At 36.1% G+C, this 19,613-nt stretch overlaps 1 protein-coding gene across 1 annotated transcript in view; it reads left to right on the plus strand.

The window, feature by feature from the left end:
* The window catches only part of PLCZ1 (phospholipase C zeta 1), a gene marked incomplete at both ends in the record, with an annotated part of 53,033 nt that extends 33,672 nt beyond the window's left edge, over nt 1-19,361 (plus strand). Inside the window, 4 exons of the mRNA XM_082056125.1 lie at nt 11,208-11,380; nt 14,546-14,678; nt 16,078-16,227; nt 19,279-19,361. Coding sequence (XP_081912251.1) covers nt 11,208-11,380; nt 14,546-14,678; nt 16,078-16,227; nt 19,279-19,361 — 539 coding nt within the window. The remainder of the gene's footprint in view (nt 1-11,207; nt 11,381-14,545; nt 14,679-16,077; nt 16,228-19,278) is intronic.
* Nucleotides 19,362-19,613: the final 252 nt, after the last annotated feature.

Below are 19,613 nucleotides of genomic sequence, written 5' to 3' on the forward strand. Positions count from 1 at the left end.
TATGTATGTTTGCAGAGACTGTTGCATTCAAGGCTTTGTGAAGACTATACAGATACAAGAGGTTTTTTCTTCCTACGGTATTTTGTGTTATATAAGTTACATATTTTTCCCTCAGTGGCATCACTTCTATTTTACATTATCTAACCTTCTCCTTAGTCTAAACATCCTAGTAATTTTACATCCTGGAACCCAGTAATTCTGATATAGAATAACTAAGGGGAACAGTATTTTCATCGATTTACTTTTGTAATTAGTTACAATTAGGCCCTAACTAATTATAAATATAACTTTCTCTTATATAGGTGTATCTTATCCCAAATATCTCTTTTTTATAATAAGTCATTAATTCCTTTAAATTATTTTAAAAAAATTGAATAATAAGAAAAAGTCTACTAGGAACAATAATACAACATTTTAAAGTTTTGAACCTTTTTTTGCATTACTCCTATCCCTAAGACTAAACAAAGCATTGTTTTATCTTACGAAGCAGTGTAGCAAAAGCACATATATAAACAACTTTCAACAGCTAAAACAGAATTTTCTTCTTTTTCTTCACATGTTATATCCTTTTTATTAATAATTCTGTGATATTTATCTGTGAGTGTGTCTGTAAGGAGAGGCTAGATGATAATTTATATTTTACTGCCTGTCTCTTTGGGTGTTAAGATGTTATGTATATTAACTTAGGTTTTGAGGTAAAAGTGAGCATGCTATGCATTAAGCATTATACTGCCAAAAAAAAAATAATCTTTCAAGAAAATGAAAATAAATTACATTCTTTTGCATACTGTATTAATCAAATTCCTTAACCTCTGTGCTTGTTTGTCAGCTGTGGCTAAGGTATAAATATAGTGCGTTTATACAAGAAAATGGGAATGGTAGATGCTCCCCCCTACACCCCCTTCATTTTTCCCTTTTTATTATTTCTCTTTAAAAAAACCAAACAAACAAACAAAAAAAAACCCAACTTTTTTTTCAGCTGAGGATTAGCACTCTTTATAGCTACTTTGTAATTAGCAAGGGAATAGAAATAACTGCCTGTTTAGCTAAAGGTGGGAACCGTAGGAATGCGATTCCATTTGCTTTTTTCTAACTTTGCCCTATCGCATTGAATTAGAAGAGGTGGTGGAAAGATGGATACATGTGATTTAGAAATTTTTACACAGCAATGGAAGCCTCATTTGAAGCAACTGTAGGTTATCAATGGTTTTGTGTAACTGGAGTGGCACAGATGCAGGAGATGTGAACACAACAATTCATATTGGTGCCAAGAATTCCCAGATTATAATATGCTGCTGCAAAGGAGCGCTCAAAGGCTCCTGGTCAGCAGAATATTCAGGTAGAGCTGGGAGCTGCTGGGAGTTTCCAGTGACTGTATAGATGGAAAGCAAGTTTAGCATCCTAATTTCCAGCTTAAAGCATATTAGTTCCCTGATCATCACTTAGCTTGATGTCCTGCTATTGCTGCATTATCTGCCTGGGATGGTGGACTCTATATTATGTACACTGCTATTAAAAACTAGTAAGTTTCTTTCATGCTTAGAGGAAGCTCTGGCCAAAGGTCCTTAATTTAAAATTGAATCAATCTCTAAGGCTTATCGTATGGCAGTTTATTAGTTTTCTTTGTGGTGTGTAAATCTCCACACTGATCTCTACAAAGAATATCCATTTCCTCAATCTCAAACAGGACTGAAGTCTATCAAAATGACTACATTGACTGTTGTCAGAGTGTACTTTAATGAAGAGTCATTCTAAACATTAGTACACAAAACATACGATTTTTGCAGTATAGGGGCTTTGGGCCCCTTCCTGGAAGAATTAAAAATATACAGGAAGTGGTTAGATCTGCCCTTTTGGTCACATCATGTGCATCTTCATTTAAAGAAACATTTTTCTCATGGGAATAGTCTTATTATAAGCAATTCTCCACATATATCATTTCCAAGCCATGCCAGATATATTCCTCATTCCCTAATCTGTTTTAGACAACAGTTTGGCAGAAATATAACTCTGTTTCATAATTCATCTCCCAAAGCTCCACTCAGTGTATCTTCTGCTGATGTCCTTCCACTCATTTAACACAGATTTTTAAATGTTTGTGTCTGTCTTGTGTCCATATAGCTCACATACCCTCCCTGTGTCCCTGCCATTGCACTCTGCATCCTATGCACAGAAATAATCCCTCCAGATCCCTTCTGCCACTTTCTAAAACTTTTTACAGGACTCCCAGATTTCTCCTGTGTATGTCACCTGTTCCCCTTCCTCAGGTCTTTTCACCCTCCACACATCTGCCAACTTACCCTTCTCACCTACCTTCAAGTTCCTCTAACATTGATAATTGTTCTGGCTGGGCAAAGAAAACCTATTACGTTTTGTTCAAATCTACAGATAATTATCCCTGCCAGGCCCCTGCATCATGTAAATTATAACAGTTGAGTTATTCCTTTACTTCCCTTAGTGACAAACACAAAACAGTGCTCTTGCCTGTACCTTGCCAGCAATTTTCTCTAAACTGATTGAACATATTGGCTCGGAGCAGCCTGGCACTCTGCTGAAGAAGGATGAAATGGTCCAACATTGTTGGGGCTGAGGACAAGAATTATGTAATTGTGTAAACCTAATTTCCAGAGAAAGGCAAGTTAAAAACCACAGTAGAAAGGACAGATTCTCTACAAAATCGCTTTTGGATATCGTTGTGCACTTAGTGTCCATTGTCTGAAAATTTAGATTCATAAGAACAGAATAGGTTTTTGTGAACAAAGACATCTTATGAAGAAAAATACCTACAACAACTTTTTATAGTCTGGGAAAATTAGTATGCCTCCTGCATATAGCTGCAGTGTGGCACTGGAAAGAACTGGTTTGGCATTTCCATATCTCGTTTTTATTTAGTAAATAAAATGGAAAGTAAAGATTTATGCAGGGAAAGAAAATTCAAGACAGTTATTTAAATAAACAGATATCAGTTGTATTATATTGACTGAGAAAAACAAAGACAAAAAAAACATACATAACCAAATGAAAATGAAAATAGAAAGACAACTTAATATCCTTTTGAATATGTCCTCTGCATGCAGTAGAAAACATTGCGTGTGTATTAAAACCATCTATGGTTATGACCAAAACATGTCAAAAGTTATATGAGAAAGCCATGGTATGGCAGGTACAGAATTTTATTTTAGAAGAGGCTATAAAGAGCATATGTTTTCTGGAGCACACATAAAAATTCATATGGTACTGTGAAGGTTCCACTACTTGTATGATGGATTTTTTCTTATCATAGGTTTTGTTTTGGCCTGTGACATTGAAAAGCATCTTTGGCAATTTTGTCACATGCTTGTGGCTAACTCTTGTGTGCAATAATATGATAAAAAAATAATGCATAGAAAGATGAGTGATGAAGAGTTCTCTAACTAGGTCTGATTTTAACCTCCGAAGCTCCCTAGGGAAAAAAAGACTCACTTGTTTAATCTTGGCATTCCTCACCTGAGCAACTTAAAATGACCATCAAGTCTGACGTTGCTTGGGTTCTAAGTGAATGAAAACTTAAAGAGGCAAACTTTGGAGAGCCTTGTAAAGAAAATAAGAGGTCACAGGATCACTAATTTACTTTGGAATATTTGGTTGTTGTATGGTGTCTGTGAAATTGAGTTTTCCTTTCTTGCTGGAAAAATGGCAAGACTGGAAACAACAGGACTGATTTTTTTTTTTTTTTTTTTTTTTTCTAAATAAACAGATTAAGTCTGATCATGGGAAGTTTAGATATTCTCACAATCCTACTGAACATTATACATGTTAGAGTATGTGATCGACTGTCAAATTCAGTAGAGGAAATTATGAAATAATGAAATTGAATTTAAGGGAAAACACAGGCTCTTCCATTAGAAGATGGTGGAATACTACTTTTCCTTATAGATTTAATTAGTTTTTCAGCATGATAGTTTTATACTCTTGGTTATTATTTTTATGGGAAATTTCTTTATAACACAGCAAAAGTGTAAAGCAAGCATTTTCTGTAACAGGGGTTTTTCAACAGCTAACGTGACATCTGAAACAAACTGAGAATATTCATTACATTATAGCTTTGAATTGTTGTCACTTGAATTTCTAGTGGAATTTGTGAAGTGACATACTTTAATGTTTTTATTTTTATGTCTGGTTAGGTTATTAGAATACCTCAAATCTCTTTACAGTATTTGTTATTGCAGTTACATACTAAGTGAGCACTCTTTATCTAACATTGTGATCCTTAAAACCTTGCAGATGAATTAACTCTAAACATTGCCTATGACAGGGAAAAGACAGATACAACACAGCATTTCGTCTTTGTTCATTCTACATTGTGATGCCTAATACTTAGTCTCCAGCCATTAAACAGAGCTTCAGTTATCTTTCCAAAATGGGCTCTGGATTTAGTCCCAAACTAAAACACCTCTTCTGCTCAAAGGCAGGGGATGAGACTGACATCATACACCTCATGGCAAAAACATGCCGAGGCTGTTCTTTACATCCATCCTTCCAGTCTGGAGCTCATTATTTGGGCTTACTGTGACTTTATCCCACAACTGACTCAGGGAGAATGTGCTGTAGGATAGACAGGAAAGATTCCCTGCTAGTTCCCAAGACAAGGAATGCCCTGGAAGAAAGAAACAAGAAGGCACAGAAAATTACCTCTTGGTTGCACACTCCCTCTTGTTAAGGTTTCAAGGACAGGACTAGTTATCATAGGTCAATTATGGAAAAGGTGAGGAGGTCAATACCTATATTATTCTTCCTAATATGGTTTTAACAGTCCAAACATTAATCTTTAGGAAATGAAAACTAGATTTTGCACAACTGACATAAATCTTACCAAATACTGTTGAATAGTCTGTTATGGAAAGAAAATACTAAAATGCCAAACAAATAAGGCTGTTTATTATTAACAAAGTCATGTAGTTGGAAAAGAATCCACAGCTGTGATAGGCCACATGACCATTATCATTTATGGAACCCCCAAAATGGTTGCTTCACCTCTTACTGTTTCCTTCCATAAGTCCCCAGACCAATGGGACAGCTATTAGAATTCCAGACTCCAGGGACATGATTATTCTCACACTTAAAGTATGGCCCCAATTTTGGTGACGTTGTCCCTTAAATGATTAGATTATCATTAGCTGTAGTGGGGCAGCTAACTCATGTGTAGATATCTGTAAGTCAGGTGGGACAAAACCAGCCAGGTATGTGAAGCTACCTAATTACACTCACCTTTCCTTTGGAATGGCTCTAAGGTCTGGGAGGTGTTTTGAACAAAGTGTTCATATTTTTCTTGCAGTCTCTAACTGCCAGGTTTATGACAAAGCTCTTGAGCTACTCTGGAGCTAGCTTCTTTTCAGGCAGAATTTTCACTTAAAAGCAAAGAAACACAGAAATTTCATTTTGTCAGCATTTTGTTGACTAACAATGAAAACAATTTTCCCAGGTATCTTCACTAAATCCACAACTGCAGATAACTAATAGAATATTAAATAATTTGTCTCAAATCTAGTTAATTTAGAAGAACGACAGAAAAAATTGCAGGAGCACAGTTATCTCTGAACTCCTTACTGATCTTGTTCTAAACCATGTGTTAGCGACCCAGACTGAAACAGGAAAGGGAAGCTGATAATATACACTGTTCTGCCAAGATGCACAAGGCAAACAAATTTTAAATGTTTCTTTGGAAATGTATCTGTTTCAGCTGTGAAATAAGTGAAATGACAATGAAAAGATCCTTAGACTTGTACTGAAGTGTAACTTTCAGACTGACACGCTAATTAAATAGCAAAAATCAATTTAGATTTTAGATTTGATAGTTTATCAGAAATGCGTTAGGTACTTTTCCCATGAGAACCTCACAAGAGAGGATCCCTAATTGAAACCAGTTGCATACTGGGAGAATAGTTGATGTTGTTTAATCACTTGACATCTTTTATCTTCTTTTTTTTTTTTTTTTTTTTTTTTCCCCAGTAGAACTACTTGTAATTAAATAGAAACAATGTCAGCAATTATGAACGTTAGAATGATTGAACTCTTAACATTTCTAATGACAATTTCTTTAGAGCTACAGTATTGAATTGTCCCAAAGACAATAAGGACAGTCTGACTGTTTGCACATGCTGAGCATGATGTGTCAGACAGTTATGCATATTACTCAGCTCTCAGGAGAGTAGTCCCTCTTATTTCAGCAGAATACCTCATGTTGTAAGTCATTCATAAATTACACTTCATTAGAATAAGAGCATCTATTTCGAAATGCATCAGTAATAAGCAAAACCAGGAATTATAATTAAGCTTAATAAAATCTGGAGTCTGAATAGCTAAGAGGAAAAAGGAGAGGAAAAAATTACATACAGTTTGACCACATTTTTTGGTCAGAAAAAGAGACAAGAAATGGTATGTATGCCAAAATTTATACTAACACGTGAAGTCTGCTGTGTGTTGTCATTCTAACTTCCTCCCCACCCCCCTGCCCCGGGAGATAGTAAGTCCTTGTTTATAAAGATTGAGTGGGATCTCACCTATTCACTGGCTTGGCAAGAGGCCTAAAGCTGCATAAAGATTTAAAAAGCTCATAAAGCCCGAGGCAAAGAGGATGCTGAGGACACTTAAAAGGCTAACTTTGGACAGTATGTCCACAAGCCTGAATTATCAAGCACCCAGAGATGGCAGTGGAGGTCAGAGCGACATGTCAAGACAGGACCAGAACAGCAAGTAATGCTCAGGCTCAGAGCAGCCCTAGGAGGCTGCCGCAATTTGGTGGAAAGTCTTAATTATGCTGGAAGTCTTTCTAGTTTCTCAGATAGATGATGAAATAGGTGTTTTAAACCCACCATATTCCACCATTTTCCCAGGTTACATGTTCTGACCACTTGGTGACAGAGCACATTATCTTCCTCACATCTGCTGTTATTGAGAAGGGTTTATGGGGTACTATAGTATGCATTGGATTTCTTTTATGCAAACTCCATCAGACTGTATATTAGATAGAATAAGATTTTACAATAGAGTAAAAGGGAAATATTATTTGCACCTGAGGACATTGTGATAATTAAGGCGTGCCCAGGGATTAGAAATTAGTGTATTATTTATCATTCAGATGACTGAATATCTTCCCTTTTCATCCACATTTTAAGTCAACTCATACTCAGTATGCCCTTAATTCAGGTTGTGGGTAAAATTTTTTAAAAGTTACCTACATCACTTCGGAAAAATTAATATGATCTGATGTCATGCAAAGACTTAGGAATATGTTTCTGTAAATTTGGGCAGTGATGGACTGGATGCAGCTGTGACCTACAGGGGAGAAGAAGGGATAGACAGTCAATGCCCAGCTGGGAGTAGTAATGTGGAATGAACGCAGTGTCTTCAAATCCAGTCACACAGATAATCTCATAACCAATGGCAAAGTACGCCAGATCACTAGGACGTGATGCTGTTTTTGTACTGTTTCCAAGTTGGTGTGGAATTGTGTTCAAATTTTGGACATCTAAGGCACAGAAGATGCTCTGCATTGATTGTGAGTGGCCCTTTTTAAGAACATAGACAAATGGAAAAATCTGAGAGAACAGTAACAAAAACGATCAAAGGGCTGGAAGTTTGATATATTGTATCTCTTTAGACTGAAATAAGTGAAGTAAATAATGGAGATAGGAACATTGGCACTGAGTGGTTTTTGCATAAAATTCAGATATTCCGATGTGGATTTTAAATGGCATAAAATGCAATTAAGTAACTAATTTTAAGAAAAATTGGTGACAAATGTGTGCTTATCCATTTAGAAATATTTTTAATGTAGAAAATATATTAAACTTTAAGGTCATAATATATCTAACAGAACCAGGAAGCAAAAATGAAAAAGAATGACAGAAGTCCTAATAGAAATATACATAGAGAGGCAGCATCACAGACAAAAGACATACAGTTTTCTTAAACTGTCTTCAGATTATAGCCACTTAGAAATCCAAGAAGTACAGTTTTCACTTTGGTTTTTGAAAGCTTTTGCTTTCAGTTTAAAAATCAATTATGTCTTGAATGGTAGTGCTTATGGAAGGTGCTGTATTTGAATACTTAGATTATGGTTAGTCCTGCAAGTAGTTGTGGGACCGACTTCACTTAATCGCTTGTGATACTGAAGTTTGGGATGAAATATACCCTTTGTGTTCCTCTGTGCATTATGGGTTGTTTCATCTTTTTGGAGCTAGGCTGTTGCCTAATTTGCGTTTGCTATATGAAGTTATTTACACCTGGGGGCAACAGGGACAGCTGTGGCAGCTTTGGTACATTGCAAGAAGACTTGAGTATTAAATACTCTGGTCTGAAGGAGATTCAGGGAGACTTGATTCCATTTCAGATGCAGGAATCACACTGGGGTTGTCCTTCAAGCCTGTGTTTTGGTCTGCTGTTTTGATTTTCATGCTGATATTAAAAGGCTTTCAGTGTTTAACTGAAGGACTGAGGAAAACGTTTAACTTACACAGCGCTAAACTTCAGGTGCCTGTACTTTCCCATGAAAACCATACATTAAGATTATGTACTGTTTAGATGGTTTAAGAGTAACCATATTTGGGCTTCTTTCCAAAATAAACCAGAAGTTTAAAGCTTTGTACATACATTAAATTTCTTCTGTTTCATAAAACAACAGTATATTACATGTTATTGACAGTTCTGTTCTTGAATTCAGCAAAACTAACATGAAACATTGGGTAGAAATTCAGTCTTCCTTGCAGAAAGATGTTGCTAAGACAATGGAAAACATAGGTTTTAACTTATGAACTTTGCCATTTCTCAAGAAGATTAAGGGTTATAACTGCATCTGATTAAAAAAAAAACAACTGTGCAACAGTACACCATAAAGCATTGTCCTAGATGGCCCCAAACAGCTATGGACCTTGCGAACTTTTGTAGTAGAGGTATGCATCTCAAAGAATATAATACAAAATCTACCATTCACTTACCTTAATCGGGTTCCAACTTGCTATACTGGGAATTCAGTAGGTAAATTAAAACTACTGTGCAGTGTGTTTTTAACTTATTCTAAGATAAAATTAAATTAAGTAAAAACATAGTGCTGATGTTTGAAGATATCAACCTGTAATAACATTGCCCTTCACTTGTGTTGCAAAAGTAATTTTCCTAATATGACAAAATGTAAAGTATTCTCCTTCGCTTTTTTCTGTTGCTAAATCAGATTTTCCTGCTTAGTAGCCTATGAAGCTTAGCAAATTTAGCAACAGTCTCATTATGTGCAATCATGTAATTTGTTTCATCATATGAAAGCTGCTATTCGAAGCTATGACTGTTCAATTTGCCTAATTTCAGGTACACTTTTAAAAACACTTATTCTGAAAATATGGCCTAGGAGTCACCTATATGCTGAGAGATCTTGGAGTTGTCTGTAGATCATGCCGCGATCTAGACTTCAAGGAACCTCTGGGTTGCAGCTCTGTAGCATTCACTGCACTGCTTGAATCAATGTATTACTATACAGCGGTCATATAGCACCACATTTGGGTCCGGTTTTGGATGACGCGTTGAGTCATAAAAACCGAATTGGGAAGCACTGCCAAAACTATACCAAGAGAATACTTACCCTCTTAAAAACAGGCAATGGTGTGCAATGGGTAATATGAACATTTTGAGGTTTAATTTCTCTTGTAAAAGGTAAAATAAGCTTAAAGTTCCTTTGCATATTGACACAGAATCTATGCCTGCATCTGCATTTGCATTTGCTTCAAAAGAGGAGTGTTTTGTTGTTGGTGGGTTGGGTTTTTTGTTTGAGTATCTTTTTAGGCAAGATTCCAAATTGTTACAACTTGGTGCGTGTTGGTTCATGTTGCAGAGCAATCTTTGCTAGCACAGGTGGGACTCCTTTTGAATGAAACAGAGGATGCACTCTGGGAGCACTTGCTGTGTCCCAGCAATTAACTGGTATTGAGAGCATGGCACCAGGCTAGAGCTCTTCTGAAGTAACCCCACCAAAACCAAGCATAGTACAAACATCAGGTCTGTAGCACCAGCTGCTTCATTCTACAGATCTGTTCCTATTTGTGTCATTTACTACAGAATTTTTTTAAAGGATCATCAAAGCAGTTAAGAAGCAAACATTTTTTGCAATCAAATATATACAAATTTATTGCGTTTCCCACATGAGATAAGGATTTCTGAATTCCAGCAAATGTTCATTGAATACATGTATATTATCTTGGAGGAATATGAAATAAAGTCCTCTTCCTGAACTATTATAAGGATTCACTTGTACTGCTTAAAGACTTCATTTTTTTTTCCTGACAAGACATCAAGTGAATGATTTTTTTATCATTTTCTATTTAACACATGTCATGTTATCACCTCAGTGATTTGACTTGTGCATTTTCTATTTTGAATGTGACAGGAAGCTCTAATGTACCGGAATAGGGGAAAATTTCATTAAATAGGACTATTTCAACATTGGCTTTATCTCATGAGTTACAATATCCTGTTGATGAGAAATGTGTTATTTTATGGTTGCTGCTGCAACAAACCAGAGATATTTGGAAAGGAAAATCTGTCAGGTGTACACTGAAAAGAAACACCAGCGCTGGAAGATTAAGCTTGAAGAGGATTTTCTCACATAAATTTAAGAACACTTTAAAAATTGCTTCTACTGCTATAAACTTGTATGTATTTGCACTGAACAGTCTAAACTAAAGCTTCTTTCTCTTGTGGGTGATATGCTTTTATGATGAATTATGCACCATAACTAAGGTTAGTTACAATCCTATTTTTTTCCCTCTGCACCAGAACTTTGTAAACAGGTTCAGCATGCAGGGTCTAGCCACTGTAGAGAAATTAGTATGTGGATTTAGCTCTTATAGAGAAAAAAGTTCTCGCATTTCCTATTCTCCAAGGTCTAATTTAGAAAGAAAAGAGAAAATCTACAACACACTGTAGAGTAAAAAAGATCTATAGGATAATACTTAAAATGTGGTGTAGTTCAAGATAAAATGCACTTCTTTTGCACATGAATCAGTCATTATTGAGTAATGCTAAATTTAAGAAAAATAACAAGATCTTACATATGAGTTGAAAGATGTATACATATGTATATATCTCTGTTGCTTTTTTTTTTACTCTTCTTGTCAGAGAGATGTTTTATAAAATGGTATCAACTCTAATTCACTAAAATCAATATTTATTTATTTTTATAGTGGCCTTAAACTTCCAGACACCGGGAGTACAAATGGAGCTGCAACATGGAAAATTCCTAGACAATGGTGGTTGTGGCTATATTCTGAAACCAGAATTCTTGAGAAATCGTCATTCAACATTTACCCCACAGAATGTGGGAAGATACAGTAAACCAATGTCTCTGTCAATAAAGGTAAGCTTAGTTAATTGTTGGTTTCTTCCATAAAATGTGGAAACAAACGTTAAATAGTTCAGACCCATTTGTTATCTATTATTGGTTTCTCATTTTCCGCCTATTCCTGGTTGTTGAGAAGTTTAACTTTGTTTTTTAATAACACATTAAAACTCTAATTTAGTATCTACTGCTGCTTGGGTAGTTTCTCCTCTGTAGTTCACTAGTGTTTGTTAAAAATATGTAATTGTTCAGAAGTTATAAGAGTTTATAAAATACGTAATTTTTCACCATATAGTGTACAGAAATATAAATATACCTTTCATTGTGTCACAAGTGTAGATGACAAAGGGGCTTGTCAGTTACAGTTGTGGGGACTGAACTCTGAAAACTCAGAAATCAAATGTGCACTTCTGGTGTTTTTTTCTTTAAGTGTTAGTAATGCCATGTGCACTATTATAATGCTAATTGACAAATGAAAACATTTAAAGATACGATAAGAAGCTTTATGCTTCTTTTAAGTTTCATTATCTTCCAATGCATACATACAAGACTATCATCCTAAAATGGTATAAATAAGTGTAGAAAGGGGAAATGAATAAATAAATCTTTGAATTATTTCTACTTCTTCCAAATTCAAACCTGATATACTTCTTAAAAAATATTAGAAATACATGTCATTTAATACTAACGGGTTAGAAAACCTCTTCATTTGAGGTTAAGCAGATTTTTTTTGGTAGTTGTCCACTAGTCAGAAAACTACCTTTTCCTAATGAAAAATGGCTATTTCTGATTACACAGTACAGTACTTGCATAAATGTTATTTAATTAGCATAAAATTAGTGTATAATTGCTATTTTGTTTCTTTCAGAGAAATAAATAGTGGAGATAAAACATTAGCTAATAATAATTATAAAATACGTTCATAATGCATGCACCTAATCAAAAACATTTTAGTGTCCCAACAGTGAGCATACCAATTATGAATAGACATTACTAGATGATTTCAAGTACCCATGCATACACATCAGTTATTTTAGCCCTTATTTGTGTAAAATTGGAGCTAAGACAAGGAAAAATCCCCAATTGTAATGCAGGAAATAGAAAAAAAAATGAAAATGGGAAGGAGATGTCTGAGTCTGGAAGTAATTGGGAAGGAGAAAGGCAGCTTTTCAGACTGAGGACATAGACTGAGAGGAAATCTGGGTACCACAGGATACAAAGAAGCAATGGCATCCCACCATCTGTAGAGATGATGGTAGAGGGTGCAGAGAGCACCATTCATAGAGCCAGCAGGAAAAAAAATACAGGAAATGGTGGTTGGAGACAAAAAGAGCAGGAGTCATAAGAAAAACAGTTTCTGCTAAAGAAGAGTTGCTGACTTGTTGAATGGAGAAATTACTTAGCAGAGGGCAAAGATATAGAAGATCGAGGTGTCAAAACTCTCAGACTGACTGTTAACGAATGAATGAACAAATGAATGAATGCAAAGAAGAACATCAGTGAACACTGGGCCCAATTTTACTGAACTCAATACCCTTCTTCACCTGATGTGCCACAATTTTCATCAACACAATACATGATACATATAGCCTTTGAAGCAGAAATACATATATTCAAGGTATTTAATAAGAAACTTCTGAGCCTACCATGTTATTTACTACTCTCTCTGTATGTCTCCTTCACCTTGGGTCTCAAAAACTGGTTGGATTTATGGATTTGTGTCATTCTGTGCTGAACCCTTACTTCTCCAAGAACAAAAAACTTGATCATTTAATGATGGCTATGCCTGAGGTGATCTCTGACCATCACATCGTCCATGAGTCCTTCTCTATTTACAAACAACATGTCCAGTGGGGCACCTTCCTAGTTGGCTCACTTAGCAGCTGTGTCAGGAAGTTGTCTTCCACACGCTCCAGGAGTCTTCTAGACTGCTTCCTCTCTGCTGTGTGTTATTTCCAGCTGAAGTCCCCCACAAGAACCAGGGCTAGCATCTTGCAAAGCTGCTTTCTAGTGAAGGTAGTAGGTATTTTCTAGGAAGAAAGTGGACAGCATCAGGGTTTGCTAATCCACTGCTCTTGGATTTTTCAGGCTAGAACTTTTCATGGAGCAAAGTGTTACAGAAAATACCTTAGCAAAAGGTGGAATTTGTGAGGTTTGATCTTTTGGTAGTTGACAGGGGAATTGGAATCTGTAGCTTGAGTTTTGATGCTTAGTGCTGAGATCTGGATCATAAGAGTCATATCTTTCACCTAGGCTTGCAGGCTTGTATATCTCTCTCGATACACTCCATACATTGATTTCTAAAAAGCAGATTAGTGTAGAGATTGTTATTTTCTCCTAGGTGTCCTGAAATACAGATAGAAAGCAGGCAAAATTGTGACTTTCACAAATCCTTTCTTAGACTGGGTGCCAGATTACAGGGCATTCTGAGGCAAAATTTCTGGCTAGCTAACTAAATGATTAAAACATCAGGGAGCCTACTAAATGCAGAGCTTTTGTGTGTTACTGAGAAAGAGAAGGAACACAGGTGAGGCACTCTGCTACATACCCTGTAACACAATGCTGACGCCACCGTGTGTGCTAGCACTGGTCCACTAGACACAGCTTCAATAGGAATTCATGAGCTTGATCTCAGAAAATGTAAAATGCATGAGGCTGATCCCTCCAACATCATTATTTTGCATGGTACTAAAATATAAGTTTTATGGCTAGTTATCGATCAAAAAATCTTTAATCTGAAAATTATTATTTAAAGTAGGGTCTCAGATTTTTTTTTTTCTTTTTTACAATAATGTGGTAAAACACTGTGAACAGGTTGCCCAGAGAGGTGGTAGATGCCCTGTCCCCGGAGACATTCAAGGCCAGGCTGGATGGGGCTCTGAGCAACATGATGTAGTTGAAGGTGCCTCTGCTTCTTGCAGAGAGGTTGGACTAGATGACCTTTGAAAGTCCCTTCCAACCCAAACCATTCTCTGAAAGTAATCAATAATTAAATTAAATGGGAAGGACCATGTTCTTAATTTCATTGTGTTTAATATGTATTTTTATAGCAGTTTGTGGCTGGTATATGCATCTTACAGCAGTTTCTTATGCAACAATCTTTGTTACTATGATTACTATAGAGCTACTACATGAAGTTCATTCTTGCGGTTATTTCAATACATTACAACTTTAATTTTCCAGCTCATCAGCGGTCATCAGTTACCACCCAGTAACCTGTCGAAGACTAACAAAGCTGACCCTTTAGTGCATGTAGAAATTTACGGTGTGCCAGAAGATCAAACAAAAAAGAAATCTAATGTTGTAAAAAGCAATGGTGAGAATCAATCTTATTCTCTTGACTGTGAGCAAAGCAGAATAATATTTTATATGGAAGTGTGTTGCTTACTTACAAAGACTGCAATTATTTGTCTCTAGACTAGCGTCTTTTGGCATAAAAACTGTAGCAGAAATGCATGCTACATGCCATTTTTTTGTACGTTAAGGAAGCACAAACTCTTGTAGTTAGTAGCATTCTCCTGAAGGAAGATGGCATGTATTGTCTTTACTTACTGTTGTGGGCTCACTCTGGACAACAGCTCAGCACCACACAAGCCACTTGCTCGGTCTCCTCCAGTGGGATGTGGGAGAGAGTCAAAAGGGAAAAAAATGAGAAAACACTTCAGTTGAGATAAAGGCAATTTAATAGGTAATGCAAAAGCCACATGTGTGAGCAAAGCAAAAAAAAAAAAAAAAGTTCATTCATCACTTCCCATCAGCAGGCAGATGTTTAGGCATTTCCAGTTCAAAATGTAGCACTGTATGGGTTGATTTGAACAAAATTCAACCTTATCCCAGCAAAAACCAGTACACTAATTGGTAAATTTAAAGGCATTTTTTTCTGAAGAAATTTCTGTGACTTCACCACTTAGGTCGTATGAAGTTTCTAGCAGGACTAGTCCCTTAATTGCTTGATAGGTGAAGTGTGTACTCTTTGTAGCTGCCTTCAAGCACTCCCTCACCTTTATCAAATAGAACTTCTTGATGACTAAGACTAAAGTATCCCTGTGATCTCCATTCTTCTATGCCTCTGTCTTCTATTTTTCCTTTTTCATTTTTGTAGGTGGCTGCTGTTTTAAATTGGCCTCTGAATTTCTTTTCTCTCTGTATGAATAGTGCTCAAGACAAAGCACCCCTTCTCCTGTTCCACATCCTCTTTTTGGAATTTTAATCAAGTGATGGCTTTACAGCGCCTGCCTCATTTCCAGCAATGTAAAAGGAGAAACTTTGGCAAAAACTTTAAACTGATATGGCTACAGGAAAATTTAACTTGAGCAGTGGTTCTTAACCTAGCTACTGCTGTCCCATTTTGCTCTCTTCTAAGAGATGACACCAACATTCTTAGGCTTTTGATTTACAATATTATGTAGCTAATACATTGCAAAGCCTCAGAAGGGGCTGGCCTGCATACTGCAGGCAAGTTCCAAGCTCTTTGTTTGCTTCATTCTGAGAGTTTCCCTGACAGTTTTATTATATCTCCATAATATGTACAAAAGATCTACATATTGCTGCAGTCAGTGGGAATTCAATAGCTCATTTAAATGGGCACAGAAATCTAGGGAAAAAGAATGAATCTCTACCAGTTCAGACTATTGGTAGCAGATACAATAATTCAGATATTAAGTAGAATAATTGAAATGGTATTTTGATACTGTGCATTTTTTCTTTTTCATTAGCTTTGTGCCCTAGATGGGATGAAACTTTCTCTTTTACTGTCCAAGTTCCAGAACTGGCATTGATACGCTTCTGTGTGGAGGATGAGATATCTCTGGTTTCAAACGAATTCCTTGGTCAATACACATTACCAGTGATGAACTTGAGTAAAGGTAATATTTTTGTGTGAGCCACCTATAACAGCTCAAAAAAAATCTACAACATTCCATGCTTTTATCATTACTGTAGTCTTGACAGAGTACAGTATTATGTTTATTTCCTAAAGGAGAATTTTATAACCATAGGTAAAAATTGCACTCTTTTTTTTTTTGGTAAGCCATTGTAGTCTCTGAATGCAAATCCACAGTGTAAAATCAAAAGAATAGTAATGACAGTTAATGTTTTCTACTGCAGTATTCAATTCTAGTTAGAAACTGCTCAGACGGTGTTTTAAGTCATTATAATAAGAAACAGGAAGAGAGATTAGTCAGAACTACTAGAAAGGCAACACTTTTGTGCACTTTCTACTCAGGCTCAAAAGCCAATACAAGCCAAATTAAAATCAAAGACAAACAAAGAAACAAACAAAAACCCTCATGTAACCTATCTGCAGGTTTTCAGAATGTAGAACAAAGAATGTAAATTAAGTAAAAAATTTACGGTATTTTTCTTGATAGCGTTTCTTTTATGGTATCAGTATAGCTTCTGCAATCTTATGTGGTTAATAGGCTGTGCATAAAGAGCAGACACAGAAGTCAGTAGGCCAGGGAGAAAGGCTTCTGTAAAACGGTTATTTTCTATATTGAATTTCCAAAGCTATTTCTGACAAAACAACCAACCCACTTTTACTGGTGAATGAAGTCATGGGGGCAAAATGTTGGAGCTGGCAATGGGCACTGCAGCATTTTTATTAAACTTAACAGGATTTTAATGGCTTTTTCTTTCCAGGTTCTGAAGTCATAAAGCTGTTTGTGATTCTTAGTTGTGGTTGAGGAATTAAAGAAGAACAAAGATTACTGTTAAAATACACTTACTTTTCTCCAACATACATTTTTATAATTATCCTCTTTTACTTTACTGTTATTTGTATATTTCAGGAAAATGAAAAAAACCTCTGCCAACTTGTGATGTCTCAGGCAAATTTAAATAGCAGGTGCTGAAATTTGCATATGCTTGTAAAACCATCATCTTGGGCTTTTTTTTTGGAGGGGGTATAATTTTTCAGTGTGTCTCTAATGTGCCTGTATGATTAATTTTAGTCACAAATGGGGGATTCATATTTTGGAAAAGTAAGAAAAAGCAGATTCTGCCATCAAGATGCTCAGAGGCATAAATAAAATGCTTCTAAGAGGTCATCTGAAAGATAATTTCAAAATTTATTGCAGTGCTTAACATTGAGACCTCTGGATTCCTCATCTGGAACCATGGTTCCACTTTAGGGTCCTAAGCTCAATAAATAGTGAAAGGGGAAAATAATGCATTTTACTGAGGAGGGGTCACAACGGTCTAGAATTCTTAGGAAAGAACTGTCTAAAGCATGCTAAAGAGTGAATTAGGCTTTAAATTTCTCATCAAAGCTCTGACTGCTTTATTTTGCACTATGGGACTGTCCCTCCTTCCCTAGGGTTCATAACCCTGAGGGCAAGTTGCTTCCAAAAGCTGAGCAGTGCTTACATTTTTTTTTCTTTGACAGGCAGCAGGACAAAGGTTTGCCATTGCCATCACCCCCTGCATTTCCTCTTGAAAGGATTCAAATGTACATTATCACTTCCTTTCCCCAGCTGTAGTTTGCACTGGGGAAAAATGCTTGTCACCCACCTGTAGCAGTATTTGATTTTTCATGCAATGATTAAGTAGGCATACTCAGAGGGGCTGAAGGTGGGAATAATACTCTAGCTGGATGGTTAAAGGTGAGAGGAAGGGGAGTCCTTGGTTACAGTCCCTGTCCCAGTGCATCTGCCATGTAGAATACTAAATAAAGGACAGGAATTCAAATATCACCGCTCTTATAATTGGGTCAATGAATAGTTAATTATTTCATAAAAATTGGAACAATTTCAATAAAAAAGAAGTTTTACATCTTTCAGGACACTTTGTAGAATATTCTGCAGGTAGGGACTAGAACATAGTCTTCAGAAATGAGTCCTTGAAGTGCTTCTGGATAGAAAATAAACCAATTCTTACATATACTGTGTGCATACTCTAAAAGCTGATCTCAAATGTGTACTGCCTGGGCCCAGCTTTAACATCTGCTGCCCAGAAGCTGACCCTTAGATGCCAGGTAAACTTCAATGTTATATAAAAGAATCAAGAAAAGCCAAACCCAAACAAATAGGGGCCCTAAAGAATACACACACATCCAGACACACCTAAAGAAAGATTTTGAAAACTGCAGTTCTGAATGTAGATACTTATTCATAACATATACTTAAATAACTGCAGTTACATATACATAAATAACACTGAGATTTTTTTTTTTTTTTAAATCAAAAGTGACATTGTTTACTATTATGAAATAACGGACATTTACAGTCATACAAAGCAATACAGGTTCGGGGTTTTGGAGAGAGGATTGTTTTGTTTTCTGAGCAGGTAAGTTATAATAATTAAGTTTGAAGCTGAGAATTATAGCCTCTCCAAATGCTTACACTCACCAGATGAACATGTAGTTTCTGAGGCAGGCCTCATCTCTGATACTGGGAATCATTCTCACATGTAAAAGGAGATCCTTAAGATATCACAGTAGAAGATCTTGCATGACACTTTTTTCTGCCCCAGCTGGACAGTGCATTACTGCTGCAACACTATTCTTCTCTAAGGAACTGTCACTGCTGATTCACAAGTTATTTAATCTGCAGTAAGAGCAATTTCATATCTTTGGATATGAAAATGCATGCTTTACCCATGTTTATTACAAGTATCACAGGGCTAAAACTCTTCAGTCTGAAAACACACCACATCCTGAAATACACTGGAGTTTCACTCTGTGTCCAAAAATGCCAGAATTTATATACTCTTTATGTAGAGGGGAAAAAACAGTAGAAATGGGATTTGGGTTCTGTGTAATTTCAGTTTATTTTAATGAGTTATTTAGAGAATAATAAATTATGCCATGTTTGCACAGTAGACCATGATGTTACTCCATTACAATGGAGTTGTATTTGCAGTTAATGCACCTTTGCATTTGCAGTTAATGCACTAATCAAGTGTTGTTATATTTACAGGTTACCGTAAGGTTCCCCTGTTGTCCAAAGATGGTGCCAAACTTGAATCTGCATCACTGTTTGTTCATATCTGGTACTATTAATGATGCTCTGCAGTAACAGTTATTCTGGAGGATCACACCCTGCTCAATAAAGAAACATCACTAGGCTTGCAATAATCCAATGCTCTGATTTCCAGAGTGGTGTGTTCTCAATTATTTTATTAAGCTAATGGGACTTCTTGCGCGAGTAAATGGTATCCTGAATAAGTAATGACTACTGACATTGGCCTATCATTATTTAGAACTAATTAATAAAGACTGAACTTTTCTGGACTTTCTTAAAATTCAGCTAAT

The sequence above is a fragment of the Streptopelia decaocto genome (genome assembly GCF_964273445.1).
Source record: "Streptopelia decaocto genome assembly, chromosome: 1".
Lineage (NCBI taxonomy): Eukaryota > Metazoa > Chordata > Aves > Columbiformes > Columbidae > Streptopelia > Streptopelia decaocto.